Source organism: Myxocyprinus asiaticus, chromosome 30 (genome assembly GCF_019703515.2).
Source record: "Myxocyprinus asiaticus isolate MX2 ecotype Aquarium Trade chromosome 30, UBuf_Myxa_2, whole genome shotgun sequence".
In the NCBI taxonomy this organism is placed as follows: domain Eukaryota; kingdom Metazoa; phylum Chordata; class Actinopteri; order Cypriniformes; family Catostomidae; genus Myxocyprinus; species Myxocyprinus asiaticus.
Genome location: NC_059373.1, coordinates 10697373 through 10710311, shown reverse-complemented (window position 1 = coordinate 10710311; position 12939 = coordinate 10697373). Strand labels below are relative to the sequence as shown.

General features: G+C 37.9%; 1 protein-coding gene across 2 annotated transcripts in view; it reads right to left on the bottom strand.

The window, feature by feature from the left end:
* Nucleotides 1-12939, bottom strand: part of LOC127421524 (protein argonaute-3-like) — a 34368-nt gene that overhangs the window by 14110 nt on the left and 7319 nt on the right. Inside the window, exons 2-12 of one of the 2 annotated variants that reach the window (XM_051664623.1) lie at nucleotides 11547-11718; nucleotides 11261-11381; nucleotides 9587-9795; nucleotides 9225-9361; nucleotides 8022-8156; nucleotides 5871-5958; nucleotides 5470-5617; nucleotides 4936-5055; nucleotides 4568-4690; nucleotides 2562-2695; nucleotides 2282-2466 (exon numbers count right to left, since the gene is read on the bottom strand). In XM_051664623.1, coding sequence (XP_051520583.1) covers nucleotides 2282-2466; nucleotides 2562-2695; nucleotides 4568-4690; nucleotides 4936-5055; nucleotides 5470-5617; nucleotides 5871-5958; nucleotides 8022-8156; nucleotides 9225-9361; nucleotides 9587-9795; nucleotides 11261-11381; nucleotides 11547-11718 — 1572 coding nt within the window. Of the gene's footprint in view, nucleotides 1-2281; nucleotides 2467-2561; nucleotides 2696-4546; nucleotides 4691-4935; nucleotides 5056-5469; nucleotides 5618-5870; nucleotides 5959-8021; nucleotides 8157-9224; nucleotides 9362-9586; nucleotides 9796-11260; nucleotides 11382-11546; nucleotides 11719-12939 lie in introns of both variants that reach the window. The other variant, XM_051664622.1, reaches the window with a different exon arrangement.

Sequence of the window (12939 nt, the reverse complement as noted above, 5' to 3'; positions counted from 1 at the left end):
GGTGGCGTGGCTGCTTATATGCCACTCTCCCCATGCTCACTGGAATTAGAAACATGTGTTAAACGGGGGGGCCTGGGTAGCCCGGTGGTAAATGACGCTGGCTACCACCCCTGGAGTTTGCTAGCTCGCTAGTTCGAATCCCAGGGCATGCCAGCCAGGTCTCCTAAGCAATCAAATTGGCCCGGTTGCTATGGAGGGTAGAGTCACATGGGGTAACCTCCTCATGGCCTCGCTATAATGTTGTTAGTTCTCGGTGGGGCGCATGGTGAGTTGAGTGCGGATGCCACGGTGGATGGCGTGAAGCCTCCACACGCGCTATGTCTCCGTGGCAATGCGCTCAACAAGCCACGTGATAAGATGCGCGGGTTGATGGTCTCAGACAAGGAGGCAACTGGGATTCATCCTCCGCCACCCGGATTGAGGCGAATCACTACGCGACCACGAGATCCGCCACACACACATACCTGAGTTCGCTGGAAAAACAGCACAGGCACAGCCAATGAATTCAGATATCGACCCTTTGTTTCTTTCGATGGTCTGAAATCCTTAGGGGTAAAATGTTCACTGTACACCCTCCAACATTTGAGAGAATGTAGGGGTGTACTGATATCCAGGTTCAGCGTGATAAGCCAGAGCTTCAATCGCTCATGATCATGTATAAGCAATCAATGAAAAGTTAATATTTTTTTCTGCCGTGCATTTTCTTTGGGGTTTCTGTAGGTTGAAGCATCCAGGATACACACACCAAATGACCATTTTGAACAATACACTTATACAAACACAAATCTACAGCAAAGACAATTAAACTTTTGTACAACACTGCCCCTCTTGTAAACAATGATGCACTTCCTGACTCCTCCTCCACGCGTGACCATACCAACGAGCTTACATCATCCCTCTCATGAGCGTGTGTCACAGAGATGTACGGAGGTGAACATTTGTAGTTAAAAAGTATATAAGTTTTGTTTCTAAAAATAATAAATAGTTTGGGTTCTGAAGAACTTTATTTGTCGACTGAAGCCGTGTGGATTATTTTGATGCACCCTAAATATGCATTTTGGACCGTCAAATAATGGAGTACATTCACTTGCATTGTTTAAAGGAGGAGGCCTGAAATGAAAACCTTAAAGTCTTAAATTCTGTTTTGATGAAGAAAGAAACTCAGATACATCTTGGATGGAGTAAATTATCAGCAAATTTTCATTTTTGGGTGAACTATTCCTTTAAGGACAAAAGTTTTCTTTCCTGTGTTGACGCATTTCCTACTAAAAATTGAAATTTTGTTTGGACATATTGAAGGGCTCATGCTTTATTTCTTTTAAATAGCCAAAAATTTTTACTCACGTCACAACAATGAACCATAGTTTCTACTTGCTTGTTGGTTGAAGGTATGGAGGGTTCTAATTTTAGAGAGCATTTGACTGAACAGTATGAGCCATGAATATTTCTGGTCTGTATCCCGAAAGAGAATGACTGTAAATGTGTTTATCTTCTAAAGATTTATTTTGTATGTAGAGGAGCTTAAAGCTAACAGACAGACTAAAAGCCACAAATCTCCAATTTTGATTTCATAGGGTCCTTAAAGGAATAGTTCACCCAAAAAATGAAAATTCTCTCATCATTTACTCACCCTTATGCCACCCTTTCTTTCTTCTGCTGAACTCAAATGAAGATTTTTAGAAGAATTTCTCAATCCAAGTGAATGGGTGCCAAAATGTAAGCTCCCAAAAAGAAAAAAAAAAAAGAAAACAAATCATCACATAAATCAGCAAAAAAGTAATCCGTAAGACTCCAGTGGTTAAATCAATCTTCAGAAGCGACATGATAGGTGTGGGTTAGAAACAGATCACTTTCACATTCTACTTCTTGTGTTTTTCGTGATTCACATTCTTCATGCATTTCGCCCCCTATTGGGCAGGAAGAAGGATTTCAAGCAGAAAATGACTTATACTGATCTGTTTCTCACCCACACCTATCATATCACTTCAGAAAATATGGATTAAAACACTGGAATCGTATGGATTACTTTTATGATGCCTTTGTGTCAACATTTTGGCACCCATTCACTTGCATTGTATGGTCCTACAGAGCGGAAATATTCTAAAACTCATTATTTGTGTTCTGCAGAAGAAAGTCATACATATCTGGGATGGCATAAGGGTGAGTAAATGATGAGAAAATTTTCATTTTTGGGTGAACTATCCCTTTTAAGTGGCAAAAGTCCTCCAAACAGAAAGGCTATAGCTAGTGTCAATGTGTGTTTCTATCAGCATTGAGTTACCATAGACAGGAGTCTTCCCAGGCAGTATGACGATAATGAGTTGGAGGCCCGCGTAGGTGTTCTTTAGGTGACGGAACATGGGCTCCACATTGTCTGCTCCCTGAGCATATTTGCAGAAACATGGCTGGCCCTGTATGGGCATACCTGCATCTTTAGAGATCTTGCGCAGTTGGTCTGTAAAGCCCCTGAACAAAAAGAAAGAGAGAATCTTTACCTTTTCTGTTTAATTCTAATATTAATGGTCGATTTGTTGAGCAACACAAGCTGGAGAAAGCCTTACTTGAGAACTTCCTCTCTGCATTGTCTCTGAGTGGCAAAACAAGCGATGGCCCACATCTTGATCTCCACTCCGGTGTGAAACTGTTTGCCTCGCATGTCCCACACTCCATGACTTGGGGTTGCTACTGTTCGATTCTGTAACACATGTACTGTATGTGAAGGTCTCCGTGATGTGTTTTAACCATGCACAAACCAATAAACTCTAAATTTGCTGGAACTTTTATTATATATCTTGATAAAGATATTTAATATCTTGTAAAAAAAAACAATACTGAAGGTCTAGATGAAACTATGTATGAAATTAAACAATATCTTTAGCTAGACATGAAAATATTGTTAAAAAGCAATATCTTAAATAATATATAAATATGTATATGTGTGTGTGTGTGTATATATATATATATGTGTATATATATATATATATATATATACACACACACATACACACACACACGCACACGCACGCACAGATATCGATCAGCCACAACATTAAAACCACCTGCCTAATATTGTGTAGGTCCCCCTCATGCCGCCAAAACAGCGTCAACCCACATCTCAGAATAGCATTCTGAGATGCTATTCATCTCACCACAATAGTACAGAGTTCTGAGTTACCTTAGACTTTTGTCAGTTTGAGCCATTCTGTCCATTCTCTTTTGACCTCTCTCATCAACAAGGTGTTTCCATCTGCAGAAATGCCCCTCACTGGATGTTTTTTGTTTTTGGCACCATTTGGAGTAAATTCTAGAGACTGTTGTGTGTGAAAATCCCAGGAGTTCAGCAGTTACAGAAATACTCAAACCAGCCTATATGGCACCAATAATCATCCATGTAATTATCTAATCAGCCAATAGTGTGGCAGCAGTGCAGTGCGCAAAATCATGCAGATACGGGTCAGGAGCTTCAGTTAATGTTCACATCAACCATCAGAATGGGGAAAAAATGTGATCTCAGTAATTTGGACCGTGGCATGATTGTTGGTTTGAGTATTTCTGTAACTGCTGATCTATTTGGATTTTCACCCACACCAGTCTCTAGAATTTACTACAAATGGTGCCAAAAACAAAAAACATCCAGTGAGCGGCAGTTCTGTGGACGGAAATCATGATGATGAGAGGTCAACAGAGAATGGCCAGTCTGGTTCGAACTGACAAAGTCTACAGTAACTCAGATAACTGCTCTGTACAGTTGTAGTGAGAAGAATATCATCTCAGAATGCTATTCTGAGATGCGGGTTGGCACTGTTTAGGTGGCACGAGGGGGACCTACACAATATTAGGCAGGTGGTTTTAATGTTGTGGCTGATCGGTGATCAGTACATACATATATCTATATATATTATACACACACAAACACACACATATATACATTATATATATACACAATTCACTACCAGGCCTATTAATAGCCACACATATTCACAATATTAACAAAAACAAAACACACAGCAAAATGAGAAGTAAAATTATTTTCAAAATGCAAAAGAAAGATATTTGCAAGAGAAAAGAGCAAGCAACTGAACATGACCACCAAATCTCATACCACTGAAAGCAACACACACACCAACTGACTAAATGAGAAAAGTTTCCCAACATGCAAAAATATGTTAAACTAGTGATAAGACATTACAATGAAGTTCCATACGTTAATATTACTAATTATTAGGTATCATGAACTAACAATGAACAAATAATTTTTCACAGCATTTATAAATCCTGGTTTATGTTAATTTATAAATATATTATTGTTCAGTGTTTGTTCATGTTAGCTCGTAATGCATAGCCAATGTTGATGCATAGAACTTTATAATGTAAAAAATGCATTTGTATATGTATAAATTAACATTAACCAAGTATTGTTCATGTTAATACATACAACTTAAAAGTCTGAAGTGTTACCAAATATGCAAAAAGTCACAACATTTATTTATCTAGACACAAACCATGCTCAATTTCTAAACACGCATGAGTGAAAGGAGACGGATACCATAAAGTGTTCAGAGCTCACCCTGCCGCCGTATTGCAGCATGGGGGCGGGCAGGACACGACCCGTCACCTCCGCCATCTCGTCCCGCACACGAAACTGGAACTCCTGCACGAAGGGGTCCGCGTTATAGTTGGCACTGCGCACCTAAGGGAAGGTGGAATAGTGAAGGAGAATTAACACACATGATTACATTAGAGCTGATACCAAAAAGAGCGAATTATGTTGCTTAGGATCTCACAAATGCTAATTATTATTCCCAACACACATGTTAGCTCTATGCATTTTTTTCTCATGAAAGGATAACAGTAATTTCTTAATTTGTGGAAGTGATATACAGTACATCTTAATGCTAGTTTAAAGAATTTGCATTTGCAACACATTGAACTTACCAGTCTACTGATCTCCTCCTGTCTGTCTGGTGCCGAGCGGGCCGTGGCTTTGATCATGGTGGATGTTTGGTTGTCTGTTAATTTTTTAATGCAGCGCTGGCCTGCCACAATGTTGCACACCTGGGTGATGAAGACACACAAAAATAGATATTCTAAACTTCGACAAAGATCAAGTTGGGAAATATGAAAGCTGTTAAGAGAAATGCAGTTCCCGTATCTCAACTAGTAGAGCATGTCGCCAACAAAGCCAAGTTTGTGGGTTTGATTCCCAGGGAACACACGTTCTGACAAAATGTATACTTTCAATATGCTGTAGGTTTTTTGGATAAATATATCCTGCCAAATGCATAAATGTAAATGAAGTATCTTGAAACATTCAAATATACACAAATCGGTTACATGATGAAAGCTGCCAAGCTGCAAATGTAGTCTGTCATGATGACAGACTCTGCAACTTTTTGTTCTAATAGCAGTAGGACATATCATATATTGTTGTCATTACACGATTATATGGTTTTTGTTATACTGACTCACCTCCAGAGGCAGGTAAGTATGTTTTTGCTCCTGTCCCACTTGCAGGCAGGGCAGATGGGGGTATTTGAGCTGTAAGCTGTACTTTTCCCTAAAGTACTGAGCAACTGTTCTCTCCACCGTCTGTCCATTTTCCAGCTGGAGAGGAAACCTGTCAAGATATAAAAAAAACGTAATAGTGTGGATTATCTTTAAACAAAACATATTTATTGATTGTGGAGCTTCTGAGATTGTTTTCTTCAGTTTTACCCTTTGAAATTGCAACCAGGAGAGTTAAATATTTAATTTTGTGTCACAGACTTGGAGTTGCCTCCATTGTTTACCATACTACCAGATCATTGAAACTTTAGTTAATAACATGCAGTTTGAGAAAGATCTGAAGTCAGAACTGCATGTTCACTTACGTCTGGTGGCTGGCTGGCCGGCGAGTTACATTACACACCCTGTACTTCCTCCTCATGGTGCCACAGTGGGTGACCTCCACCTTTAGACCTGATGAGAAGAGATCAAATTTATACCACTATACAGGCCCCAAACTTGAGTGGTTAGTTTCACGGCTCAGATTAAAACTAGTACAAGTCTAAGAGTATTTTCCACAATATTTAATTTGGGATGCACCAGTATGATTTATTTTTTTGGCCGATACCGATTTTAACAAAAACTATATGCTGATACCGATGTTTTGCCACTGACCTTATTTTGTCATCAGATCACAATTTTGCTCAGGAATTATGTTTTAAAAATGTACAAAGAGGGACAAAAGCTTTTTTATTGTTCTAACAACAATTAATGTCCCTTGAATATGGGTTGGATCTGTTGAACAGATGACAGGCCAAAATTTTTTAAGAGAGCCAGCCACAATGAAAGATAAATAGAAGATAAAAAGATTACAAAGACAAAAAAAAAAAAAAAAAATCATAGCATGATGACTCGTGTGAAAAACAGTTATTTTGTACTTCTAAAACATTTTTCCACTTCAAAACAACAGAACTAACATTTTACATGTACGTACTGTACATGATAGAACATTACAAATTAATATTATGCATATATTGGGCAATTCCACTAAAATGTCAACCACATCATGGAAAAATAAAAAAAGTTATAACCAAAGGAACAAAACTACCTTTTAAATTCTATTGTGGTGTAATGGATAATGCCATCCAGACCGGTAGAGGGTGCCGCTTGCTCACGCAGAGCTGACTGAAGCACTAAAATGCATACTACATTTTAAAACGCAGCCTTTTAAGATTTAGTTCTCGTGCATGACCATATTGTGATTTTAATCTTAACTCAACCAATCGTGCATGGATACCATACCAATGTCTCAGAAGTCAAAGTGAGTCAAAGCGTTTTGGATGGTTTCACTCATCATGTATATGTAAGTGCTAATTTCACAACTGTCACGTATGTAACGCCGGTTTGTCCTCATTTACTAAATGAGAATTCTCTCATCATTTACTCACCCTCATGCCATCTAAGATGTGTATGACTTTCTTCCTTCTGTAAAATACAAACAAAGATTATTAGAAGAATATCTCAGCTCTGTGAGTGAATTGTGGCTTAAACTTTGAAGCTACAAAAAAGCAGATCAAGTCAGCAAAAACATAAACCATCAATCTCAAGTGGTTAAATCAATGTCTTCTGAAGCGATCCAGTTGGTTTTGGGTGAAAGTAGACCAAAATATAACTCCTTTTTCAATGTACATCTTGACTGCAGTCTCCTTGGCGATCATGATTTCAAGCTCGATTACACTTCCTTATGCCATTTAGTGCTCCGAGTCTGCACACGCGTCAGGCACTAGGAAGTGTAATCGAGCTTGAAATCATGATCATGCCTAGAGTCTGCAATGGCAAGATGTGCAGTGAAAAAGGAGTTATATTTTGGTCTGTTCTCACCCAAAGCCAACTAGATTCCTTAAGAAGACTTTCACCTTTATGCTGACTTTATCTCTTTTTTGGAGCTTCAACGGCCTGGCCACCATTCACTTGCATTGTATAGACCTACAGAGCTGAGATATTCTTCTAAAAATCTTTCTTTGTGTTCTGGAGAAGAAAGTAAGTCATACATATCTAGGGTGGCAAGAGGGCAAGTAAAGGATGAGAGAATTTTCATTTCATTTTCAATGAGAAAGAATAAAAGTTATATATGAAATGTTCTTAGGAGTGCCAAATCAGTATTTCTGGATTGCGCATTTGTGTTTTGATAATTAATTATAAATAAACCATTGGTTTTTCATATAACTGTTTTCATGCTTATAGCCAATGTGCAGATTGTTTTAATTTGGTTGATAACTGGCCGATAAATATTGGTGGACAATACATCAGTGCATCCCTACATTAAATGGTTAAAATGCTCTCTAGTTTTTGTTCCTCAAAAGCTAAAGGGCAAATCATCAGAACCTTTATCTCTAAAGTTAAAGATGGCTTATAAACAAAGTAGCCCAGCATCTGTGAGTGTGAAGATTTATCATTCATAATAGAATTAGGCAGAGTCTAAAAGTGCAAACCAATCAATATGGAGAACTTAAGATAAAGTCATCAAATCCACAAACCTCTGATCTCTTTGGTGAATTTGACTCTATGGGAATCAGTAAGAGGACGAGGCTGCTCATCAATGTTGTGGATATCCAGAACCTCACACATGAACTGAATCACAGGTTGAGCTTTGTAGAATGCAGTGGCAGACACTATGGTGAAAAAAAAATAATAATAATAATAAAAATAAAAAAAAGAGTTATCAGTTAGTGCTACACATAACAAAACATCTAATAGTTAATTAAACAAATAAAACATTAAAGGGGGTGTGTAATTTTTTCTATGTTAAAAAAAAAAAAAAAAAAAAACCTCATCTTCTCAAAGCAATGCAACAAACAAAATAATACATAAGTAAAATATTATCCAATGAAAATAAAACACTTATTAGGCTCTTAATGATTTAAATCATGTCTATAGAGAATATATGAATAACTGAAGGCAAATATGTCTGGTTTGTTTTCTAATATCAATGATGATGTGCAGTTTAAAGAAACCCTTTATTTCAGCGCATGGCACAGTGTTGTTGCTGTTTTTCTCGTCAGTGGTGGTTAGAATGTCAGACTGTCTAGTCATTTGTGATGTTTGACTTCCTTCATAGCACTTTAAAGTACCCTCCTCAAAATTCAAAGTAGAATTCAAATGGGTCACATTAGTTTTGTGATCTGTGGCACGATATCGAGAGAAGCCAGGTTGAGTACCACGAGTGATCCCGCTCTGCTTTCTCATGTCTCGGGAGCACAAATATCGGGAAGCCTGCTGGACTCGCACCCACTTGCGTGCTCCAGAGATAGCGTGCGCAACACTCACGTGAAACACAGATGCACGTGTTAGATAAGAAGCATAGTTAGCGCTTATGATGTGCCAAACGTGAGATGAATGTCATTAAATTTGCTGAATATAACTGAAATATTCAATGCCTTAAAAAACATGTCATTTCTCTTCAATTCTCTCAGTCTTATGGGAAACCCTGCCAACTAACAGCGATGCACACACTGTGCACATGGATATTTACATACCGCAATAAACACGATATAGCAAAATCTCTAGGAGCACTAACTACTCCTTTAAATAAAAAGTTTGTTCCTCAAGATTACTGAAGGATAATTATCCCCCTACTAGATACTAGTATAACTACTAACATTTCAATAAAACCTAGTTCAAATTACTGGATAATTGGACCATGTTGTACAGTATTTTTTAAAACCTTCACTTTGACTTACCATCAATGTTCAACATCATCTTCCACATAGCTGGTCGCACTGATTGGTGGAACCCAAACCACACCTCCCTCCCCCCACCCAATGGGTGATCATAGCCCTCAGGGGAGGAGAAAAAAGACCGCCCAACCGGGGTGTACCTGAAGACAGAGAACATAAATAAAAAAAGCTGTAACCTGCATGTGTGCAACCCATGTGTACTCTTAAACTAACCTTATCTAAGAGCTAATCTACAACGTAACAGTTGTCTCAAATTACTGTTCGGAGTCATACACTGCAAGACATAACAGACTCTAAACTCTTGCTTCTCAATGATATTAAATGGCATTCGTGATCAGGTAACAGCACTCTAGGGGGGCTATTACCTCATAGAGGGCAGATGGCGGAGCACCACATCCACAGCGTGTACGGGATTGGTGCTGATTGGCTTATCCAGCTCCAACGGATCAGTCGTGCTCCGCCCAGTGAGAACCTCATGCAGTAGGTGCCAGCTGACCAGCGAAACAAATTTAATGTTGACTTTAAACAGCCTGTCCTTTCCACCTTCACCTGGCAAGGTCACATCTAGGTCCACCTACAGATATAACACAAATTTACATAATTATAGATTTCTGGCATGCCAACCTGATCAAAGAATTCCTATACATGATTCTTACAAAACAAGGGTGTAAATGCATTAGGGTTTTCAATTGGGGGTCTGTAAAAGTACTCCAGGGGATCCATAGAGAAGATATAAACATCCTCTCACTTTCAACTGCTTTTATTTTCAGCAAACTTAACATGTGAAAATATTTGTAAGAACATAAAAAGATTAAACATCTAAGATATAAACTGAACAAATGGAATAATGTGTCCCTGAACAAATCAGCGGGAGACGCGGACATAAACATGGAGACAGCACGCGAAAGTGAAAGCCGGAGGGGCAGCGCGTACGTTGATGAAAGAACTGTCCGCATAAACTTCACATGCATTTATCTGATCTGCAGTTTCTAGTGCACTGTCTGGCACTCTGTTCTGTTAAGTGTTGGTTCCGTGCGGTCCCGTGTTATGCCCACAATTTTTATTTTTATTTTAGTTCTACGTGGTTTGTATTGTCCGTTATGTTGTTTTAATATCGGTTTCACTCATGCCAAGATATGTAATCATTTGTGTGACTGCATGCACCATACCAAAGGCCCTGTATCCATTCGGTGCGGCGTGGATACATGTACCGTTGCAGCCCTAGTATGTATATTGTCTAATAATGCATTGTCAATAAAGTTTGATATGAACTGAATCTGCCCATTTGAACCTATTATTAAAGAAAGTCCACTGGAAAAAGCCAGAAGATTTAGCCTAAATTGTAATTACAACATGTTCACAGATTTTATGGCATGTATACACTTGTATCAAAGATTAATACCTGTAAAAAAAGTGTCTAGCTACCCGGCAAACAAACAAACAAACATGTAAATTTTAACATGTACATACAGTATTTAATAATTAAAATAAATGATGACTAACCAATTTCTTGCAAGTTCTTTGAGACAAAGTATAAAGTAAAAATATTTATGGTATTTTTAATGTTTGTTGTAATGTATCAAATATCAATTTAATCGCGATTAATCACAAAAAACGAATCGTAATTAGTTTAAAAATTGTAATCGATTCACAGCCCTAGTATAAATGTTAGCGAATGTTCTTAATGAAGATTAAGCAATAACAAGCAATAACATGCAATAAGCAGTTTTATTTTAAACAATAACACTTAACTATTTGAATAAACAAGTAATTATGGAATCACGAAGAGGCCGTGTATTTTATAAATGTAGCAATGTTAATTAATGTTCTTAATGAAGATATTCTACAGTATTAGCAAAAAAAATAAAAAAATAATAAAAAATAATGTTTTATATTGGAGGTCTCTGGGCTGGCGGGTATGTGGGTCTTTAAACCCCTGGTGGAAAATACAAATTTAATCAAGCTTTAATCAATTTCCATCAAGCTCAGATTTGTACTGTAAGGTACTTCCCGCCCTCATAGGCATTCAAATGTCTTACCCCCCCTGAGGCCACTGGTAGCGGATGTGCAGTGTACAGGCTTCTCTTGCCATCATAGACTGGTCTTCTGTCCCCAAAGATTGTCACCTTAAAATGCTGCACCATGGAATCCACCACCTCCCTAGAAGCCATCACAGAAAATGAACCAAACAAGCAATACAGCTCTGTTTTGCATTTAAATTAAACAGACTGAATAACTTTACAAAAACTTTATCAAATATAACTACTAAAAAAGAAAATCTGAATAGTTCACATAAAAAGACTGGTGCTGTATTGTGTTGGGCACCTGTTAACACGCCGTGGGCACTTTTCTGGATTGATGTCCACCTCGTACAGGTAGACGTCCATCTTGGGGATGTCCACCTGGAAGCAGTTGGCCAGCAGCTTGATGGGCTTCCCCATGGTGCCATAGCCTGGCCTCCGAGGTACGGAGAACAGGGGCGCAGCCCCAACGGCTCCTGTCATGAAAACCAAAGGGAATTTCCATAAATGAGCTTTTAAAACTCACAATATTAGTTAGAAGCTCAGTTATTATCACTGAAGTGAAAGTGAAAATACCCAGAACTAGCCCTGACAAGAAATTACGTGTGTAAGTGTGTAGCTGACATAAAAAAAAGAAAGAAAAGATCTGCCATCGTAATTAGAAATCATGAAATTAGGGTCAAAACCATGCTCCTACGAACATACAGCCAGTAATGTCATGCAGTCATGCAATTTCATGGCAACACGATTAATATCTAAATTAACAGTGCGGTTTGTTTCTTGGCATTTAAAAGTGGGTGTCTTATCAGGAAATTTCCTCTAAATGCCCACTCACTGGAAACAACGCAGAACGCAAACACTCAGCATCACCAAACCACGAACATAACACAAATCCCACGGCTTTTAGACACACCATAAAACACACATGTGAAAACCAAATGTAAACAAAACAAATACTCAGCTGGCTTCGATTTTCAAAGACTGCTGTCAGATCGGCATCAAAGGTGGCACAAATATCGACTTTTACATTTTTAGAATTATTTCTCCACTCATACTCCCTATGTGCATAGTAATTTGAGATATATATATATTTTAAAGCATTAAGGGAACATTCCAGATTCAACATAAGTTAAACTCAATCGACAGCATTTGTGGCATAATGTTGATTACCACAAAAACAAAAACAAAATTCTCGTGTCCCTTGTTTATCTAAAACAAAAGAAGCAAAAATCACAGTTACAGTGAGGCACTTTCAACAGAAGTGAATACAGCCAGTCCATAAACTTAAAAATACACATTGCTTCAAAACCAAATAAATAAATCCAGTTACTAACCTTAGAGTAAAGCTATATCTAATTTTGCCATGACGACACAACACTGTAAACCCTATAAGCTATTTTATCGCACTAAAATCATGTTAACACATATGTTTACACCTTGTGGTTATACTAAACAGCGTACCCTATATTTTAATGTTTATGGACTAGCCCCATTTATTTGCAAGTGCCTCTGTAAACACAATTTTTAAATTAATGAGGGACGAGTTGAAAGTATTTTTTGGTGGCAATCGATATTATGCTGTCGACAGAGTTTAAATTATATCGAATCAGGAATGTTCCCTTAATAAACATGGAATTTTTTTTTTAAACCTGTTGCATTTTTCTAACTTTTCATTTTGCAGTGATCTTCAAGCCTGA